This window comes from Xenia sp. Carnegie-2017, unplaced genomic scaffold, assembly GCF_021976095.1.
Source record: "Xenia sp. Carnegie-2017 unplaced genomic scaffold, XeniaSp_v1 HiC_scaffold_24, whole genome shotgun sequence".
NCBI lineage: Eukaryota > Metazoa > Cnidaria > Anthozoa > Malacalcyonacea > Xeniidae > Xenia > Xenia sp. Carnegie-2017.
Genome location: NW_025813487.1, coordinates 12,366,742 through 12,388,919, shown reverse-complemented (window position 1 = coordinate 12,388,919; position 22,178 = coordinate 12,366,742). Strand labels below are relative to the sequence as shown.

General features: G+C 35.3%; 2 protein-coding genes across 8 annotated transcripts in view; both read right to left on the bottom strand.

The window, feature by feature from the left end:
* LOC124450442 (receptor-type tyrosine-protein phosphatase F-like) overlaps window positions 1-16,535 on the bottom strand; it is a 63,325-nt gene extending 46,790 nt beyond the window's left edge. For 2 of the 5 annotated variants that reach the window (XM_047001114.1, XM_047001117.1), the window contains exons 1-19: window positions 16,355-16,535; window positions 14,389-14,678; window positions 12,989-13,127; window positions 12,317-12,631; window positions 11,784-12,077; window positions 11,641-11,716; window positions 11,098-11,395; window positions 10,955-11,018; window positions 9,613-9,703; window positions 8,832-9,043; window positions 8,157-8,260; window positions 7,772-7,859; window positions 7,480-7,547; window positions 6,572-6,605; window positions 5,497-5,594; window positions 5,022-5,138; window positions 4,375-4,523; window positions 3,156-3,297; window positions 2,035-2,181 (exon numbers count right to left, since the gene is read on the bottom strand). In XM_047001114.1, the coding sequence (XP_046857070.1) occupies window positions 2,035-2,181; window positions 3,156-3,297; window positions 4,375-4,523; window positions 5,022-5,138; window positions 5,497-5,594; window positions 6,572-6,605; window positions 7,480-7,547; window positions 7,772-7,859; window positions 8,157-8,260; window positions 8,832-9,043; window positions 9,613-9,703; window positions 10,955-11,018; window positions 11,098-11,395; window positions 11,641-11,716; window positions 11,784-12,077; window positions 12,317-12,631; window positions 12,989-13,127; window positions 14,389-14,678; window positions 16,355-16,457 (2,829 nt within the window). In that variant the 5' untranslated portion in view covers window positions 16,458-16,535. Of the gene's footprint in view, window positions 1-535; window positions 583-749; window positions 885-1,054; window positions 1,131-1,384; window positions 1,485-2,034; window positions 2,182-3,155; window positions 3,298-4,374; window positions 4,524-5,021; window positions 5,139-5,496; window positions 5,595-6,571; window positions 6,606-7,479; window positions 7,548-7,771; window positions 7,860-8,156; window positions 8,261-8,831; window positions 9,044-9,612; window positions 9,704-10,954; window positions 11,019-11,097; window positions 11,396-11,640; window positions 11,717-11,783; window positions 12,078-12,316; window positions 12,632-12,988; window positions 13,128-14,388; window positions 14,679-16,354 lie in introns of those variants that run through there. The other 3 variants (XR_006949978.1, XM_047001115.1, XR_006949979.1) reach the window with 3 other exon arrangements.
* A 34-nt stretch (window positions 16,536-16,569) lies between these two features.
* Window positions 16,570-21,939, bottom strand: LOC124450455 (protein eva-1 homolog C-like). Of its 3 annotated transcripts, XM_047001151.1 has the most exons (5): window positions 21,695-21,939; window positions 18,726-19,202; window positions 18,237-18,645; window positions 16,800-17,102; window positions 16,570-16,640 (listed from the first exon to the last, which is right to left on the bottom strand). In XM_047001151.1, exons 3-5 carry the CDS (start codon window positions 18,277-18,279, stop codon window positions 16,570-16,572), a joined length of 417 nt encoding a protein of 138 aa, XP_046857107.1. In that variant the 5' UTR covers window positions 18,280-18,645; window positions 18,726-19,202; window positions 21,695-21,939. The 3 variants fall into 3 exon arrangements, with proteins under 3 accessions (XP_046857107.1, XP_046857106.1, XP_046857105.1); XM_047001150.1 differs by having other exon boundaries at window positions 18,237-19,202; XM_047001149.1 differs by lacking the exon at window positions 18,237-18,645.
* Window positions 21,940-22,178: the final 239 nt, after the last annotated feature.

Below are 22,178 nucleotides of genomic sequence, written 5' to 3'. Positions count from 1 at the left end.
ATACTGTGAACATCTTTAGGAACGTCATGATCCGGCCAGGATACGTAGTGAATCATGCGGACCATACGACCATTTTTAATGTCCTAAGAAACAAACAATAGGAAATGTAATAAATAATTTAGTCTTAAAATATCGGAAATGTTAAAAGTTATTACACTCCAGTCAAGTGTCTTAATCAAGAATGATCTGATGTTAAAACTTCAGTTCTTATATACTCCATTCTAATGCCTTCGTTAGTAGTGATTTCATGTTGAAACCTGTGTCATTAAATAATCCAGTCTGGTGTCTTCTCGACGAGTGATGTTATTTTTAAACTAGTGTGGTCTTTAGATACTCTAGTCCATATTGTTTTCTATCAGAAATACAAGCTTAAACAGTCAATCATCATGTAGCTACTTATGTCTTATGCATACATGTAACACCATTTTAACTAAAAGAATCAACCCAAAATAAATTCTTGTCAACTTAATGCTGACTCAAAAACTCACCATCGTAGGCGAAACAATAAACTTTCTCACGGTAATGTCATCTTTTGTTACAACTGAATCCAACAAGACGGTACTTTTACCAAACGATTGAGCTCTGGCTCGTTGCATAGGCCAAAACATTGGATATTGCTGATAAATACCAAAGCAAATCAAGTCATCCAAAAAAAATTAAATTTAGAGAGAGTACATCGAGAAAGCTACGACCCTAATGAATCACAATATAATCAATGCAAAATTCCTTTCTTTCGATTCATCACAGACCTGGTTGTTTTCGTTGAGTTGATTCAGCATAACGATGGTGCAAGACTTATATTGACAAACCATCCTCCAAAAGTCGTTAATGGTTTCTTTTAAAGGTGTCTGGGTGGCAATAAAATAATTCTTGCCAAGGTAACCCTAAATCAACGCACGACATGTTCATAAAGATATCAGTTTTTATAGGTTAAACACCATACGAATATAGTTTTCTGCAGTGTGGTCGTAGTTTCGCTTACTGGCTTTAAAATATCCCAGGAACAATAATAAACTGTAAAATATTCACTCAGATGTTCCGTAAAGCTACTTACGTCAACAAAACACGCGTTAATGTAGTCGGAATTCTCGATTTGATCCAGGTGGCTAAGGGTGGACGATTAGATTCACCTAAAAAGAAAACAAACTATCACGGACTGGCTGACGGTACAGTGACAATCAAAGATCGATAATTAGGGGAAAAGGGGGGAAGGATATTATTAAAAGAAGCCACCTCTTCATCAATTTTATGAATCCACCGCCGTTCCTTAAGTGGACGTATACATTTTAAGCGACAAGATACAAAACAAGGAAGATACAATACGGACTACAAGTAAAAGTTTAACTTTGTCTCTGTCAGACGTTTTATGTAAGTATTAACATACTTGGATATATTTTAGGATTGCGATTTTTTTTCTTGTTGTCATTCAAAAGTGCAGCTTCACAAACTTCTTCAGGTAGTTCTGTTGTGACCGATTGTAAACGCTGTTAAGAAAATCATCAACTTTGAAATGATGAAGCATAACTCCTCAAAATACAAAAGTCTAGCGTCTTCCTCAAAAAAATAACCCAGCGCCAAAAGCAGAGTACTTATATACTCCAGTCTAGTGTTTTCATTAGGAATGATCTGATGTTGAAGTGTGAGTTTTTATGTACTCCAGTCTAGTGTCTTCATCAGGAGTGATGTGAAGATCAAACTTGAGTTCTTATATTACATATTACAGTCTAGTGTCTTCATTACGAGTGATTTGATGTTGAAACTCGAGTCTTTATATACTCCGGTGTAGTGTCTTCATAAGGAGTGATCTAATGCTAAAATTTAAGTCCTTAATTCATACTTAAGTCAAGGGTCTTCATCATGAGTGATTTAAGTTGAACTTGACTCCTTCAGAAACTTATAAACTCCAGTCCAACGTCCTTATTAGAGGGAATGTGATTTTGAAACAAGAAGTCCGAAAAAAATGCAGCAGTGTAAAATAATGCAAGGTAACAACCTAATGTACAATCTTAAACTATGCATCGCCATTTTATTTACCTCAAATATTTCTTCAAATCCAGTTCTTCCATTCCCAAGCTTTTTTGATAGATGTTCGATCTCGGCCTTGATTTGCATAGCCTCAATTTCATTCACTCCACATTGGATATGATCCATAATGGCGTCATAAATAAACATGTACTGATCCTAGATTGGTTAGAACATATGGCTTTCTACTCAAAATGATAAACTATGAGGTACTAGCAATAGTTAAAAACAAACAAAGTAACGTGTGAAAAATTGATGTTTCTCAAAATACAGATGCCATCTTAAGAACTTCATTATCTTTGTGTCAAAAAGATTTGCAAATAAGGATAGTGATCACAGCACCAGTAAATTTGAGGAAGTTAATTCTACGTGAAATAAATTATACCTACAAGATTGACATGGAAACTAAAGCGCATATCTTTTAACTCTTCAATCACAATAAAGCACCCTTTCCTTAAAATGGCGTCTACAGCTCAATGACATAGAACCAAATCTACTAGATATGTGACTTCGCAAAAATTCTATATTTACGAGAAAGGCAAGCCGCCATCTTGAAAGTTGGAAAACTTACGCTACTGACGATTAAAATCTGCATTTCGAGAGTTGATATACAGTTGGAGAGTTGCTGGTCTGGATTCAATTTTTAAATTTTTTGATAGGATTGGGTTTTTAAACTTTTTTTTAACTTATCTTTAATTTTGAGTTTTGCTTTTTGCCACCTTTTAAGATGGCGTCCTTGCCTCACCTTGACTCAGTAGATAGACATAAAGAGCTAGGATCACGTTCAAAATCATTGCATCACCTCGATAATTATGTGTGTGAGGAGAGAAGGGAGGGGAAGATAATATTCATACATGCAAATTATTATCTCTAAAAATAATAAATTTTAGAGCAACTTAATTTGGCAAAGTAGGATAAATAAACATGCTCTCCTGTGGTTTTGCCACTGCTCTCCTATGGAAAAACACCCTCTTGAATACATCCCAAGTAGAGATGTCACTATTATGGACAATTAGGACATGCTGTCTGCAGCACCTTTATACATAAGCACTCTCGCCCCACCCCCCACGCAATGTTACCCACTAAAGTACTGTATGTGTAGAGATGTCCCTATTACACATTTATTGACATACCGCTGTCTGAACCATGTTTATTCGCCGCGATCTCATCTCTTTTACAAAGCCAAATACATCAATATTTGTCTCATAATCATCGTCAAGATCATCGAGGATTTTATCTATGGCAATAAATACTCCAGTACGACCAACACCAGCGCTATAGGAAGAAAGCAAACGGAAAAATTTACTAATATTAACAACATACAACCTGTATGACCTAAATATGCATTATCCATCCACTAAAACGAGGTCGTGTCCCCACACAAAAATCAAGTGTTTATAAAACTGGGTGAAGCACATCAAGTGGGCAGTTTTGGCAATTTCCACTTCTGCTACAACACTGAACTTCCACTGAACTGCTACGACACTGAACTTCCACTGAACTTTCACTGAACTGCTACGACACTGAACTTACACTGAACTGCTACGACACTGAGCTTCCACTTCTGCTACGACATTGAACTTCCACTTCTGCTACGACACTAAACTTCCACTGAACTGCTACGACACTGAACTACCACTGAACTGCTACGACACTGAGCTTCCACTTCTGCTACGACACTGAACTTCCACTTCTGCTACGACACTGAACTACCACTGAACTGCTATGACACTGAACTTCCCAGACAAATAGATCTCGTGTACTATCAATAGTAGCTTACTATGACTTCACACGTCAGCAAATACGTAAACAATAAAACTATGTTCATCCATGTCATTAGTGCAAGCTTTTAATGCATGCATTTCAATATACTAAAATAGTGCAGAGAGAGAAGAGGTTTGCACCATTTCAAACCGTCCTCCCTCAACTAAATCCTAAACTTGTTGTCAAGTATATAAAATTCCTGACAAAAAAGGCAAAGACAAATAGACAACCGTAAACAGCAACAAAATTCAATTCAAACATGAGCATCCCCAGGTACAAAATCGTCTTGCATTCATTCTTGTTGGCAACATAGTAAAAACTATTGCAGCGAGGAGAAAAGCTAGTACTTTAAACTACACATGTCATCACTAACCTACGATGGAGGATTATTTTAGGATTTACTACACATGCAGGGCCGAAACTAGAACGTTAATTGAGGGGGCTGAATATTCATATTTAGCACTGACCCACTGATTTTGTTTGTTAGCGATTTTAATTTCGGAAGAAATCAGCAGGACAGAGCTGAATATATGAATATTTACCCTCCCTCCCATTTAACGTCTAGTTTTGGCACATGTTGTCACTAACCTACAATGGATGACGGCAAAACCGGCTTTTGTCTTATGATAAGATTTGAAATGCTTCCTGAATGTCAATAGTTGTGTTGGATGACGAGGCACACCATAGTCCGGCCATGAAATGTAATGAAACTGCTGGACTTTGTGATGCTCACCATCCTGTGACAATAACAACAAACATTAGGTACTGACACTTAAAGGTAAAAGATAAAAAAACATCAGCGTCCATTTTGTCCCTTCGTCGGGTGGAACGACCGACGACATTATTCTCTTCACAATAATTTCAAAGTGAAAACAAAGAATAGATTTTTGGACAAAGTACGGCACAGATTGTGATTGATACATTCCTAAGGGTTCACTCCAAGCTTATTACATATGGGTCTGTCAGCAATGAGGTCGACACACCATACTTCTGTTGCAGAACAAGGTAAAAGATAACGTGGACAACGGCAAAATGAAGGTAACCGTTAAAAATAGAGGAAAATTCTTTCATAACGATTTATCTCGCAGTCTTTCAGTAGAATAAAGAAATACGTCTTTGTAAATTTCTGATTAATTAGTGCATGCACAGGTAAATCAATAATATAGAAAAACGACCTACCAAAATTCCCTCTTACACCTGCAGCCTCCTGGAGGTTTGCTTTAAGACTGACTTACCTTGCTCACTACTGCAGACCTCAAGACGTAGTCAGCAAAAGCTTTTGTCTTGGTGATGGTCACCTGGATCGTACCGTATATCTTGGATTCATCTGGCCAATACTTTTCACATTTCACCTGAGAGGAAAAGCATGATGTATGTACAATTTGAATAATTTAATTCGTTATCACGATTCAAAATGACACGAAAATATTTATTCCATTAAATAAAAGTTCTCTAAAACGGTAGTTTTTATTTGCCAGTTTGATTCTCTAACTGTTGGCGCTTTTAAAGATGTAAATTAAATAATTAATGTCGACACAATGGTCCAACCAATTGTAACCATGTATGCAAGTTTTTATCCAGATTCGGACGGATGAGTTTAAACAACCCCCTGTTCTAAACTTTTAAGCTAAATAAAGCAGGTGGAAAAGTCTAAACTCGTCAGAACAAACCTAATGAAAAAAAGCATATGTATGGCCACACTGTTCAAACCTTTCCCATTTCTTTTAATGTCGTCAACATCACAATAGTTGGACACTTGTGTTCGAATATCATCCTCCAAAAGTCGTTGACTGTTTTGGGTTTGGGTCCTGAAAGAAGGAGAGCAAAGAGAAGGAATTTCGTCATAGCATATGAACGATAAAATGTAAGTCAATTCAGTTTGATAAAAATCGAAAAAAGTATGATGCATGGTCGCCTCAAGTTCTTTCGTTCTCGTTTAACGAATTAATAATGTACGTATTTACCTAATTAGAATTCACTATTCAAATTTAAATGTTGTATTACAATTAATACGACCTTACAAGTCGCATGTACTGGTAGTATTAGCTCAGAATAAAAATTATACAGAAGAGCCACTCAGGTGTGCACCGCATCCTTACGGCCGCCATCATTCCAGCAAGGTACTTACGGTTTTTCACTTTTTTTCCAACCGCTGCACTTACATGACGTCATTTCTTCACAATGAAATCGAAAATATTTCAATAGAAGAATTGACGTTCGGTCATTTTAGTGGTTGGGAACAAGTGAAAAGCCCTAAATATCTTGCTGGAATAATGGCTGCCGATATGCACGGCACAACATGCGCGAGGACAAAAACATCTAAGGCTCCGATACGAGTGACCCTTCTGTACATCCCACATTCTGTGGTATTATAGACAAACCCGAATGTTGGCATGAAATAATAAAAATCACAACATAGTATTCCCAAAAACACAAAAACATTTAATTTACACAGTACTTGACAGTATGTGAAACACTGGCTAAAGCATTTTGGCAATCATAGTATTACAATGCAAGTTTTACTCAAACTCCCTTGGCTTTTGTGTACATTTGATAACTTAGTAAGCTCACTAACATGGTTTTACTTATACATTTGATAACTAAGTAAGCTCACTAACATAGTTTTACTTATAAATAATCTCTAACAACAACGCAATGTTAAGTAACTGTATATCTTTTGACACTAATGTGGTACACATTGAAATTATCGAATAAACAACCATTTCGTATTCAAAACATCCTTTAGAACTAGAAAAGGCACGTGCGATAGTACCTTTTTACATACCTTGAGTCGCGATGTAATAATTGTCAGTTTTGCCCTGAAATACAAACGTAGAAACGTTAAAAAACAATTGCATGGAGTGTATGGGGCTGTTTACATGATCCCGGCTAGCCGAGTTTCAGCGAGGCGTGAAATGATTTTGAGGTATTGAAAGGAGTAGAAACTTCAAGCGTAAAAATTACAACTGTTTGATTAAGCACCAGAAGTCATTCCTGTTGTGGTTCTCAAATTAAACCAAATTGGTTGTGTAATTTTAAATGTTTTGTGTAGTTATCAAACCAGAATATTGTGAAATTGCCAGAGAAGATTTATCTGATGAAGAGTATTGAATCTTTTCCATTTGCCAAAATCATTTATTGCTTGACTGAATCCCGTCTAAACCCGGGCTCATATAATCAGCCCCTATATCAGTAAGCAACCATTCACTGACATTATTCGAACGACAATCAACATACAAGATGTGCGAAAACAACGGAGCCCACACAAATAATTATGTATGTATTAAAATGAAATCTGCACAAAATAATTTAGTCTGCAACAGCTGTTTGTTCCGCCTGGTTAATTTGTTTACACGCTAGTCTGTCAATGTCCAATGCAAATCACGGAAAATACGATTACGTTTTTGTGGCCGTTTTAACATTGTTAATGTCGCTTTGATTTTACAAAGATTGTGGGTTATAAATTGAGATGAAAGTACGTGTTTGTACCCGCTTGTAATACTGTGTACAAACACCGTAAAATCCCAGAGGTGCAGAACTGTCAAGTTCATCCAACACCATGTGAATGCTATAGTGATAGTATTGTGCATAGTAACTTCGGCACATATAAAATTAGTTTGTGTGGGTTCCGTTTTTCGGGGGACACCCTGTATATGGTTAAATTAATGAACTAAAGCTTTGTAGAACACTTACGTCGACAAATGAAGCATTAATATAGTCAGTCTTTTCATCTCCGGAGAGTATCACACGAGAATGGTCGTCTAAATGAAACGGCCTTCGTTAGTATTGCATGGTTCTTAGACTAATAATCAATATTGCTCCGTTTTTATTAGTAGTAAGATTTACTAGTCAATAATCTTACATCTGACTGCATTTCAATCAGTTATCGTCATTATGGTATAGTTTTTTCGTTCATAATCTTATAAATGACTGTGCTTCCACACAAGTTTCGGAATATTCAAAGTTTCTTGGCTAATAATCTTACATGTGACAGCGTTTCCATATCGGTTTTTTGAAGTATTGTGAGGTTTCTTCGCGACATCCCAATTGGACATTTGACCATTTGGTAAATCCTGTAAAAATCAAAATCATTTAAGTGTTACACCAAATGTGTGACAGGGCCAAAAAAACGTGTAAAATTTTGGGTAGTTTAATTGGACACACGATTAACTGTGACAACGGAAAATTTCCTGATATTTTGTGATAGCAACTTGCAGTTTTACGTACTTTTTATATACGTAAGTAGATAGTTTGTACAATTACTACGAGCTTTTAATGATAAGCTCGCGTTTCTTACAACGAAAACCTAAGTAAAACCTTTCAATTAAATGCGCATGCGCTTAACTCAATGATAGCTGGTGCAACATTACCTCGAACTCTAACTTTAGTTCCTTCATGTTGTTATGCTTCAGTTTCCTCACGTGTCTCTCAAACATTGCTATGGGAATTGGTTGACGATCCTTGGCGGTAATAGCTTAAAGAGTACAGAAAGGAAAACATCAACAGGTGAGAAAATAAGTATGTAATTATCTTTAAACAAAGAACGTCATTTGAAAAGTTTACAAGCGCAATGAAGAGGGTTTACTCCATTTCAGTAACAAATGTAAATAATTTTGCTTTTATAAGACGTTAAGGATGTGAAACTAAGTTAACACAAAGGAAACAAAGAAACACACATGAAAATAGCTTAGTCACACACATGGAACTAAAAACACACATGAAACTAAAAACACACATGAATCTAAGCAACGGACATAAAACTGTAAGTAACATACATGAAAATATTAACACACATGAAATTCACACGCATTAAACTAAGTAAAATACATGAAAATATTAACACACATGAAATTAACACGCATTAAACTAAGTAACACGTGTGGAAATTGACACATGAAATTAACTAACACACACGAAACTAAGTAACACGGGGTAAAGCTCTAAGCTATTGCAGACAAAAAACTTGTCATCACGAACAGCCACAAAAACGTGTTAAAATACACAACACACAAACTGATGTTGCCAATCGATTTTATAAAGATTACCAGCATTGTTCTCGTAAACTTTCTCTTCATTCAGGACAAGAACTGATTCATCCTGACTGTTCATCGGGCTATTGATGTTATCAGGGGTGTTGATATTTTCAATGTTATGGCTTCCAACAAATACTTGATTCATTACAGATGGTCCGTGATGTCTGACCTTTTCTACATTTGATTTTTTAACGGACCCAGAACGTTTCCTTCCCTTACGCCGTCTAAGAGGGGAAATTTAAAAGGTGTTGATACCAAACAGAAGCCGAATTTCAATTCTGGAAGATGGAAAACTGGTACGTAATTATTTAATGTTGGAAAACTGGTAGGTAATTATTTAATGATGGAAAACTGGTACGTAATTATTTAATGTTGGAAAACTGGTACGTAATTATTTAATGTTGGAAAACTGGTACGTAATTATTCAATGTTGGAAAACTGGTACGTAATTATTTAATGTTGGAAAACTGGTACGTAATTATTCAATGTTGGAAAACTGGTACGTAGTTACTTAATGTTGGAAAACTGGTACGTAATTATTTAATGTTGGAAAACTGGTACGTAGTTATTTAATGTTGGAAAACTGGTACGTAGTTACTTAATGTTGGAAAACTGGTACGTAATTATTCAATGTTGGAAAACTGATACGTAGTTACTTAATGTTGGAAAACTGGTACGTAGCTACTTGATGTTGGAAAACTGGTACGTAATTATTTAATGTTGGAAAACTGGTACGTAGTTATTTAATGTTGCAAAACTGGCACGTTAAAAAATCCCAAAGTAATAATCATACCTTCTCACAAACAGAATGACCAATACGACAAGAATAATGACGAAAATAGCAGCCACAACTGCACCTGCAATAGCTCCAGAATTTCCGCCGCCTATAAGATGAAAATGAATGATAAAAAACAGAACGCAAAAAAAACATTAAGTGTACAAGGGGTGAACAAAAATGTTTCTATTCTACATCGCTTTGATTGGCACTATTGTAACGCATCATAAAATCATTGTAAACATTTTTTCATAATTTATCTCCTAAGTAAGAAATGGTTATAATTTGCGGTTTTGGAACAAAAATGGCGGCAAGATGCCCATGTGACCCCTTCTACCCAATCACCTTTATCATAATGCAAAATGCAGAGAGCAATACATGTCCCAAACTCTTACAAATACAGGGCTCTGATCCCAACTATAAAGAAAACATAGCTACCTAAAGGTATGAATGGATAACTTGATATTGCAGTACATTATATTCATTTGCGTGTGTTCCAACATCACAATGATTACAAACGCGCAAGTGGAGTTGTATTAAAATATCTTACAACTAACTAGATACATGTGATGCAACGGCCAAAGTCCAAACCATTTGCCACTTTTAAACATTATGGAGAATTTACAAGCAGAAGTAAATCGTTCGATAAAAAAAGTGAAAACAACAAATGATGTCGAGCTTTTTAAATGCTGCAAAATGGATTAAATGAATGACCAACGAAGGCAGTCAAAAAACATGACATGTTGTTCTATACCAAAAACATGCGCGCAACATTATTTTTTTTAATTGCTTCGTCAAAGTTACTGTTATATATCCTTGACATCTTAGTTTTTTAATTTTTACTTTTAATCTTTTCCATTTCTACACATGTCTCAAATTTGACAAGTTAAAAGTCTTAAACGATGCTTTTCAATGGGTGGGGGTGAGGGTGGGCACTTTTTGCACATCCTGCAGTTTTTTGCACAATGCGTGTACATGCTATTGATTATAAACAGAACAGGCAATTTCTAACACATTACATATGTCTGTCATAAATTCCTTCTCCTTCTCCAAAAAGCTTGAAATTTCATACAAATGACCTGGAAACTTTCAAAAAAGTATGAATTGATGCAGTAACTGGCTTAACCATCCATATCTTATGTAGGGTAGTTTATTTTTAAACGCAATGCAATTGGAATACAGATGTACAAAATCCTTGCGTCAGTTACTTGTTGAATTTTTGCTGCATCATCAAACAAGATCACTATCCATTATGAAGAATTTTCAGACACTTGGTAAAAGCGAACTTTGCAACGATCTTGAAACATTACACTTCAGACATCCATAAATTTCACATAAGCTATTGATAGCAAACACCAACCTGATGACTTCCGCTTTTGGGCAGTTGCTACCACTGGACTCCAGTCCGTAGAATAATAATCCCCCTGAAGCAAAGTGAACATTCATATCTGAATAAAAAATGTTGTTATCAATGCGGGTAAAAAGGTATTGAAAATATCGCACCTGATCGTTTAAGAAAACGCGTTGAAATATTCTGTAGTTAGTGCCGGGCTTCAGCGGCCCATTATAATAAATTTTACCATTAGAACGCCGTCTTCTTGTCCTTGCAAGACTTATGTTTCCGCTAACACCAAGTGTGAACTCAGACTTAAAAGTTCCGCGAGACATTACGGCGGCAATATACGGCGTTGGTTGCGTGGCGGCAATGGCCTCAGAAAAAGTCACTAAGTCTGTATTTTTGAAGTTAGAAGTCAAACGATTCTCTTCTTCGCCATATTCCATCACGACTACGAAGAAATATCTGCAAATTGAAGGCAAAACATTTTTAAAAATACACGCATACCCTCTGCTTTCGTCAATTGTTCAAATACATGTTGTACATCTCAGCACTGCCCGAAAAAAACTGAGCAGCTGTTTACACCTCCCCAATCCTCTCATTAAAACTATTGTCCTATATGTACTTGAGCAAAGAGCTAAAAAAAACTCAAAAAAATAGTTCTTTGTTAATTATAGCATGTAAAAATTGACCCTGAGGTAGCTACAAACCGATATTCCAAAGTTGGATTTTGCAACAAATAAGTCAATGAATTTCCAATCTGCGTAATGGGCAGTTTAGGTGCCACTAAATATGAAAGTAGAATAAATTTATCATCCTAATCGAACATTTACTTTAACGATAAGCAACTTACATCCATTTGAAAATGCCCATGTACTATTGCTGTAAATTCCAGATCCCACTATCGTAGACGCTGAAACGCGAACATAATATTTTGTCTCTGGCTTCACATTATTAATCATTTCAAAATGCTGTTCCTTGGTGGTATAGTTCTTTGAACACGTTTCATTCTCTAATTGCGTAATACAAACAGTGTAACTGACTATCTTTCCGTTTCTTTTGGTTACATCTGGTGGCTTCCACGTGACTGATAACGATAAACTGCTGATGGCGAAAATGTTAACATTTAAAGATGGACCTTCGGGAACTGAACAAAAATGAAAAACATATTTTTCAAAGATTTATGTAAAACAGTAAAAACACTTTAAAAAAAAATCCCAACAAGTGTACTGTCATTACTAACTTAAATAAAACACAAAAGATAAACATGATTGACACATAAGTCTACCAGCAAACGACTTGAGCTCTCAAAATTCGTCCACGACAATAAAACCATCAATGCAAACAAAACCGATATTAATGCACAAAAAAATAATATGAACTCACCATCTTCAGCAGTGATAAAACTAGCTGTGCTTGATCCACCAAAACCTTCAGAGTTGCCAGCGGTTACATTTATTACATACGTTGTGTAAGGAATGAGATTCTCTAATTTGTAAGGTTTAATTAGAGTTGCTTCCAAAGTTTTTTTAAAAATAACGACAGTATCCTTCAGCACTATTAATCGAACTTTGGTCAGAGGATTCAAGATACTTGTGCCAAGTTTCATACCAGTGATTTCGGGATCTTTCCAGGTTATCTTGAGGTATCTTGATGCAACTTCAGTCACAGTAAGATGTGTCGGTTTGTGTGGTAGCATGTCTGCAAGATATGGCAAAACGGTAAACTTGGTATCATTGCATTTTGAGATGGATAAAATCATGCGATAAAATAGAATATTTCGTCGGAATTTCATTGATTTCAAAAAAGTGGAACACCATTATACTTAGTAAAAAGTTCGGAAATTGTGGAAAAACGAAACATGTAGTGCAACACTGAAGTCTGAGATCGCAATGTTAAGATTTGCCTTCTTTATTCGTTGTTTCCATTAGACATGCATAGAATGCCCCAAATAAGAAAATTCCACGTGTTTAGTTAATTTTAAGAGCAAGTTTATATATAGTATATTAATACCTCCTTTACAGAGCAAAGCAAACCAGACATCTTTTCACTTCTTACCTCCCCCACAAACTTCAATTCGTAAACACGGTTTACCAATAGACTTCGCCGGAACTATTCGTAAACTTTTGGCTTTAATGCCACGAGAGAATTTATCTATAGCTACATCATTGTAACCATTCCAATTTCGTTGTATAATCTGAAACAAGAGAAAATAATGAATAAATTTAGATATGATCTTCGCACTTTGTTGGACAATTTAAGCAATTGTCTCATGAACCTGAAAAATTCAGGTGACTCAACGGGATTCGAACTCATAACCTCAGCGGTGCCGGTGCAGTGCTCTGACCAACTGAGCTATGAAGTGACACAGTGAAACATGTTTGTTAGACTGCATAAAACATTCTTCATATGACATTCCTTTCACGAGAAAACATGAGCCCAACAAAATTGACCTGCTCACCACTGTGTGACTTCATAGCTCAGTTGGTCAGAGCACTGCACCGGCACCGCAGAGATCATGGGTTCGAATCCCGTTGCGTCACCTGAATTTTTCATGTTCATGAGACAATTGCTTAATTGTCCAACAAAGTGCGAAAATTATATCTAAATTTAATTTCAAACACCGCACTGCATAAAAAATTCTTTCAGAAAATAATGACATATGAAAATAATTTAGAAAGTTAGAGAAAAGTCGGGTTTGTTTAATAGTGGCTTATGGATCTTCTGAATATCTTTTCAAAGCCACAAACTGCAATTTAAACTTGAAGATAAATCGCGAGGAAAGAATCTGTTAGTTCATATAACCACAAACTGATTGTTAAAGTTACAATATTGTTTCAGCCGATGATTAATTAGTAAAGTTACCAAAACGAAATTTGGAGACAGCAGAATTCTTATAAAAAAGAATAAAAGTAAATCGAAGATAACTACCGCTAAGGACGTCATAACGTCAGTCAACATCAAAACCAACAGTCCTTCTCTTGACTCTACTAACCTGGACGATCTACATCGAAATACTCCCGAGTTAAAACCACTTACTTCATACTAGTATTCATAAAGAAAAAGGTTGTAATAGTTTTCCTTAATTTTTTAAAGTTTTATTGCGTTTGCTGTAGTTTTCAATGTTCGCATTGAAAAGTAAACGACTCTTCCTGAATGCACGTTTATTTATTTCAATTAAATTTTGTTAATTTTTACGCTACAAAATCTCGATGTTGTATCGAGTGGAAACTTTAGTCCTCTCTAGAATTGCTTTCTGAAATAAACAATCACCTTTATTGTCAGAAGCCTAAGTAAAACGCGAGATGGCAATGTAGGCAGCTATGTTTTTCGCAATTTACTATCTATCGCTTTACTATATTTACTATTTTTGACTAGACTAGCCAGTAAAATTAAAGCATTTGCTATAGAATACTGGTATGGTTCAACAAAATATAATTAGAAAAGTTTTTTGTTACCTTTTGGTATTTTTCAGAGTTCCAATTAACACCGTCAATGTTTGTAAGCAAATGATATTCAGTTATAAAGCTTAAACTTGAACTGTCTCCAAAGATTGCGATAGCGTTAACTCTATAAAGACTTGGGAAATTCAGTTGAAGATAATGATTGCCATCAGCAGCAGGAGCACACCACGAACTGCCACTGGATATTCTTGCAGCTTTTGCACTATGGTCCTGGGTCGAGGCAGCAAACAAAGAGTCCGGGAACTTCTGTGTGTTTTGTAAGAGCGGATCATCACAAACATGACCTGAGGCGACAAAATATTTATTGAGTAGATGGTTTGAACCCGGGAGTATCGTTACATGTTTGTAATGTAGATCGTCCAGGTTGGTATAGTCCTGAGAAAGTTGTTGTTGTTGAGTGGCGTTTCCTTAGCGGTAGTCATCTTCAGAGTCAAAATGACTCTTCATCAAAATAAACATGTTTCAACATCTCGTGATGCCATACTGAGACACAATTTATACACTTATGAATAGATTATTATATTACAATGAAATAATGGTTAGACTTAATGATGAAAGTATTTACAGGCTGAATATAGTGTTAAAACGAAAAACTTGAACGTTGAGATTAGGGTTAGTTTTGTTAATGTGAAGTGCTTCTTTGATTTTGAGTGCGAATGTAGTATCTGCAGTGTCGATGATTTTAAAGCAAGAGGGTGAATAGTTAGTTTTGCATGAAGGTGATTTTAAAAAGTGTCGAAAGATATGTGAGTTTTTGTCAGTTGTGGTGTGTTCCTTGATTCTGGTGTAACTAGTAACTACTGTAACTAGTTATATCAACAAACAACAAACGAACATTAAATTTTCTTTCGAAACTGAATAACAAAACCTACTACATTTTCTAGACATTTCATTAACAAAATCACATGACACCTATACAACGTCGACGTATCATAAACCAACCTACACGTGACTATTGACGAACTACTTCAGTTTCACACAACTTTCATACAAGACTGAATTAATACGCACACTTGTAGACAGAGCATACAAAATTAACAACACCGACAATGACTTTCTACAAGACCTTAAGAACATCACATCTATTTTATTACGCAACTCTTTGCCAATACACTTCATCAACAAAACTATCAAACGATATCTCCATGAAAAAACTAATACTAACTGCAAAGCAAACACCAAAACATCCGACATAACAATCACGACCAACAACATCGAACAGTCCATAAAAACTCTTTACTTTAAACTACCGTACATCGGACATCATTCACGACTCACACAACACAGACTTACAAACATCATCAAATGCTTCTGCACTGACATTAAAATCCGACTAATTTTCACTTCTTTCAAAATCAAAAACTACTTCTCATTCCAAGATCATATCCCTGATTCTATTAAATTTATGGTGGTGTACCAATTCGATTGTGTGGGATGTAATTCCCGATATATTGGCGAAACTTCCCGTCATTTATCCTCCAGAATCAGGGATCACACCACAACTGACAAAAACTCACATATCTTTCGACACCTTTTAAAATCACCTTCATGCAAAACTAACTATTCACCCTCTTGCTTTAAAATCATCGACACTGCACATACTGCATTCGCACTCAAAATCAAAGAAGCCCTTCACATTAACAACACAAACCATAATCTAAACGTTCAAGTTTTTCGTTTTAACACTATATTCAGCCTGTAAATACTTTCATCATTAATTCTAACCACTATTTCATTGTAATATAATAATCTATTCATAAGTGTATAAATTGTATCACAGTATCATATTACTCTCATATACATTTATCACATACATAATACTCCTTATTATACTGAAGATGGCATCATGAGATGTTGAAACATGTTTATTTTAAAAAATCTTGTCGTTTTTATTAAATGAGTATATTTTATCCTAAAAAAATATTGAAATATCAAGCTTTATTTTTTTCCCGAAACTTACATTTTAAAATTGAATACTCGGAACAGCCACTACTTGGTGTAACCGTACATAGAAATGAAGGTGCCACAGTAGCTCTGCAGTTTACTTCTCCAGCTTTAGACATTGAACTACCGGAAGTCTGCCCCCTTATTTGATCGGCTTTAGGGTAGGCAAGAAAACGACAAACATTATCTTTGACATTTTCCAAGGAACTTTTACAGACGGCGAATTCCCCATCATCTTTGGTAAAAAAGTTTCACAAAACCTTCGCTGGGTAATGTCGACTGTGATAACTGCATATCTTCAACTATAAAAAATCGTAAAAGATAATTAGTTGATGAACATAACAAGTTGATGAACATGAATATTCTCCTTAGTGATCTTAGTCCGGCAGACATTGAAGTATAACTACATATTCAGTTCATCAAATCAATCAAAAGCACGTTTACATCTCCACATTACTTACTGCAAATTTCATTGAATGACGTCATGGTAGAGTTACATTGATATTCAAAGCAAAGATATTTGTCCAAACCAGGACAACTTTTTGAAGAGAAAAGGTTATCATCGACAGTTACATTACATTCTCGTTTGCCATCACAAAGTCTTTTTAGACGACATGTAACATCAACACTACAGTTGTAATAGTAACTTGAACCACAAACATTTCCTTGGTTCAATCCACGATATTCTGCAGTCTTTACTACCATATATTGTCCTTTACGACAGCTGGCGTACATTATTTTTTGTCGAGCGCAAGTCACGGAACCTATTGAAAACACAAAATATGTACAAAATGCTAATTAATTTAATAGTTGCATGTCTACAACACTACATTAACAAGTCATAAATGGTCAAAAAAACAGGGCTTATATAAGTCAGTAAGCCCTTTTCACGAGCTTATACACTGAGCGTTAAACACATGGGGGGCGATGTATGGACTATATTATACTGTTGTTATCTACACAGTAGTTTTCATGTCATAAATGTTGTGATAATAAAACCCATCACTCCATATAAGTCGCTTTAGCATGCACTGGGGTGCACACCCCCAGTGCTAGTCTTGATGTCGACAATAAAATAGTTTTAGTTAGGACCCTGGTCTTCGGGCTTGTGTATGGGCTTGCATGCAAGTGGGCTCATACACAGACGGACTTATAGCTACACTCAGTGGCATAATGGTACAAATTGAATTAGACAGTGCCATTGGACAGTGGCAGGCACACGAAAATTCTCAGAAGAGTGGTCAGAAGGTAACTAGCTGTGCACTTTATCACAGTAACTTTATAAAGCGCTGCATCATACTTAGCTTAAAGTGCCAATGTCCTGTTTTTCATATCGGGCTTTTTAGATAGTTCAGATGATTTTGAACATTTTTGGAACATAATTTATTTGTCAAAAATTTCATGTACCAGGATTTTTTCTCGCTCAAAGTTCATTATTTTTTGCTTGGCTGTGACTAAAAAAACTAAGAAAGAAAGTCCCGATCTGCCATCAAATCGGGAACACGCGTTTAGAAAACACTATAACAGCTTTCTTGTGTCATTTCACATCGTATTTTGTTTTCATTTGCTTATACATTATAAAACAATATATTACAAAAAAAATCTGCTTATATAGGCCGTTTTCTACACGATCCTATATAAAATATAGTGCAACCTTCACAATGGAGTTCCCGATTTGATGTCAGTTTTCTCATACTGTGGTCAAACGTTAAAAATACTGAAAATCACCAACTAAGAGTGCCGAAAACCCGCAAAGCTGAATTTTTTTAACTATAAAATATATTGCAAAAGTGTTTAAAATCGTCCAAACTGTTAAAGTAACCTAAATCCATAAACAGTACACAAACACTTCAAATTTTAAAATAGAAACAGTGAAATATTTTTGACATATTTCCTACCAAAATGAACTTTCTTGTTTTTTTCATCTTGACAAGACGCCATTCTTAAGGTATGGATCAATTCTTTGTTGGATTCTCGGTGAATTATGTTTAGCAGGTTTTAAACAGCGCAATTTATTTCCAGCCCTTTCGTACCGTAATGCTAAAGCACCCGTAGTAAACTGGTTTTCGCCAGTCAATCGAAACTGCATTAGAAACACTATAGAAGATCGTAATCTTCTATTGTATTAATTAAATCACAAGAAAAACAAGTCTATAGAACATTGTCACCTGACATCATGGCCGACATGTTGGTGTACCAATAAAAATTATTTTTATTTAATGAAGTTCCTTCTTTTTGAATACGTTTCTTGTGTGCTGAGCTGATTTACCATGTTTTCCGTAGCTGATTTACCATGTTTTTTAATAACTTGTGAATATTTAAAATATTTTCATGTGTTTTAAATTTTGGTGGACCGAAATATGAATTAAGAACTAAATAACCCTTACCGAAATGAAATTGCTTTTTAGGTGTAAATTTACAACTAGCCATTTTCAAATAAGGATCAACTCCTTGAATGTCTTTTAGTTCTTTAGAAGTACGAGGTCTTAAACATCGAAATTGATATCCAGCGCGGTCGTACCGCGTTGCTAGACCTCCCCAAGAGGTTTGGGTTACAGCATTGTTGTTGACACAAGCAACGTCATTAATGTTGTGTGTATCAGTGTGGATATATAGCATATCAAGATAGTAACTATTTCCTGCCTTATAAACTCCCTGAAGACAACCTGGTACGTTCAACTTCAATAAGGCATCATTATTTAGAAATTTGAACTGAGATGCTGGATGAAGACAGTTGTCGGAAAGCTCCAAGAAGTGAAGTGTCCTTTCTCCCCCAGTTGGTGGTGGATATCTTGACTGTACTATCTTTGTATCATAAATACACTTTCCTGTTTCAACATGTTTCAAGAAAAATCCAGCAGTACCTGAGAAAAAAGAAGTCCCCACATAGAATATGACTGAACAAAACTTTTTCAAAAATTCTACTATTTCAAGAAGTTATAGTTTACAAATATCAATAACGGCCGCTTACGGACGAGAAAACTTTTTTTCACAAATTTATATGTGGCAAACGTCTTTTTCCCGTCTGTATGGGACTTTGTAGCAAAGTTTTCTTTGACAAATGGATTTGTTCAAACGCTAGCGTGTCAGCTTTTGAATAAATGCATTTGCCGTAAAAAATTTGCCATATAACTGATTTTCTTCCTCTGTAAGGTCTACAAAGATAATATGACAAATCAACCAAATCTGATATGTTGATACGTACAGACGATCAAAGAAAATTCGCCACCTAAAAATTTGACGTAAAAAGTTCGTTGCCCGTAGACACGGGATAGCAACTATTTGTCATAGAAAGTTTGTTCGTCTGTAAGGTGCTTTAATAAGCCATAGATGAACAAGAGATAAACAAATAAATTTTGCCAACAACAAAGCACATGTAAAACTATAAATTCAAAAAATCTAAAATAAGTATGTGCTTTGTATTCAGGGGGTGGGTGGTTGAGCACGTAAGTTGAAAGGTTGAACCAGGGCGTGGCCTTCTGACCTTTAGAAAAATTTAATTCAACAGTGACTCATTTCAAGGAAAATAATGAAAAGCTCTTCAGTAGCAATGAACATTGGAGTAGGGGCTAAGCCACTCCATCCTAATTATTGGAGGTGGGGTTGAAGCCCTTTACCACACTTTCTACAGCCCATTATACTCACTACAAGTCAGGGAATCTGTACAGATACATTTGAATCATATTTATACACAACCGTCTTACGATTATTAAAACTGTGTTAGGATTAATATATTATATATATTTATACACAACGGTTGACTTCTTTCAAGATAAGATGTTTACTTGTCGAGTCCTTCATTCTGCAATTCTTTGATGTAATGGGTACTTATATGGCCTACGTCATATAAACCATAATACTTGTCTATGCAATATGAGTCTGTGAAGATAATATTGATTATTTGACCTGACAAGAACTCTGTTCTAAAATTACCTTTTATAAAATTCATAATCTTTTTGCTAGAAGGAACTTCACCAAAATACAAGCAAAATATGCAAAAGATACACTACTGAGGCGACTAAGCTGTAGTTATACAACTCATTTTGCAATAGCATTTCGAATGAGATATTTGTGAATTGAATCACAAAGTGAATTAAATTTTGTATAGGGGCACCAGGGGGGTAAAGCCCCTGCACTTTTCTCAGAAGGGAGGCAGTGCCCCCCCTTTGTATTGAAATAGCAAAATTACCATGAAAGAGAATGTTTATTAATAGTCTATTTTGACTATAAAACATACATATCTACAGAGCAGTGAGTGGACACTAAAGAATCATGTAGGAGTCTTTTGCAATTTTTTTTCATTAGTTTATTATGTTAGTGATTAGACGACAGGCATTGCTAAAATTAAAAATGGCGACTACTTGACAACATGTTGCAGACATTGGTACTCATAATTTCTGAAATGTCAACCCCCCGCCCACCCATTTTATGTTCCTTCCGATGCCCCTGATTTTGTATGAAGCAGTATAATTTATGCAGCAGTTCAAAAGGATGTGACATAATCTGGAGCAAATTTTTCTTCTATAATGCATACACCCACACAAGAAGTATGGTATCATAGACTAGTATAGCACATCTTGTAAACAAGTTCTAACTTTGCCAAAAAAAACCATAGTGAAACTTGTATACATGAAGCTATTGATACTTAATTTAAATTTCTAAAGGATTTGTGAAATTATACATATACAGATTTGTTTAAAAATAAAAGTTTCTCCAGATTTTTATAAATAATTTTATTGAGCTTTCGACTAGGTGCTTCGGTGCTGACCTGATGAAGGCTAGAAGCACCAAGTCCAAAGCTCAATAAAATTATTTATAAAATCCGGAGAAACTTTTATTTTTAAACAATGTAATGCCTGGATTACCAATCTTTAAACTTATATACAGATTTATAATAATTTTTCGAATTTTCTAATACAAAACTTCACAGTAAAATTGTAATTGTCGTATAATTGAGAAGAATACATTAACTACGACAAATTGCAGCCCACAAAACCCAGTTATAAAATATACAATACCTACACAGACTGCGCGTGTCTGATTTGTTTTACGAAAAAGGCAGGAGGTATGACTTCCTTACAAGACATGCACACATTGTGTAAACACAATTGTAATGAAAGTGTAAACAAAAAACCCAAACAAAGCGATAAAAGATTAAATCAACACATAGCGATGTTATCATTCTTTATCATCATCGTATTAAATTTCGATAATTATAGATTAAAACATGGTCAGCAAGAAATGTCTTTCGAAAATTTATCGACATACAAGAAAAACAACCATCTCATTTTCAATGAAATTTAAAAACCCGAAGGGCATACCTTGATTTCAAAAGCAAACAATGGCAAGCTCTTACCTTGTAAGAGAAAAGCGAAGTTATATTACTTATATACCAGCATCGAGAACCAGAATCCTTTGAATTTCATGGCCTTGTAGTATTTCAGCTTTCAGGACATGTATCAACCAAAATAGGCCGTCAGACGATGTTCTGCATTTACAAGAACGCTGACTCATACGCGGAAGTAAAGAATGTCGAAGTCATCATGAAAAAAATGAAAATACAAGCTTCCTGGCCATGCATATATCTTGTAAAAGCGGATGTTTTAAAGTGAGGTCAAACGGTCAATGATCAGTGTGACGTCTATAAAAGAATAAATTACCATATTAGCAGCTATTGGAGACGATAACCATGGCCGCACTGTTGGTATCGCGAACACAAACCTCTAAATATTATTGGTACAGATGAATATTAGTAAATATCATTGCTCTTTACAAAGTAGATTTAAAATCGTATTCTACTTTTACCATAATTTATAGCGAGTATCCACTCAGTTTAGAAG

Coding starts and splice junctions, on each gene's coding strand:
- LOC124450455 (XM_047001149.1), bottom strand. CDS start 18,957: ATGCTATATATCCACACTGATACACACAACATTAATGACGTTGCTTGT. Junction 17,103..18,725: donor TAAAAAGCAATTTCATTTCG/GTAAGGGTTATT, acceptor TGTTTTCAATAG/GTTCCGTGACTTGCGCTCGA. Junction 16,641..16,799: donor GTCATTCAATGAAATTTGCA/GTAAGTAATGTG, acceptor GATTTTTTATAG/TTGAAGATATGCAGTTATCA.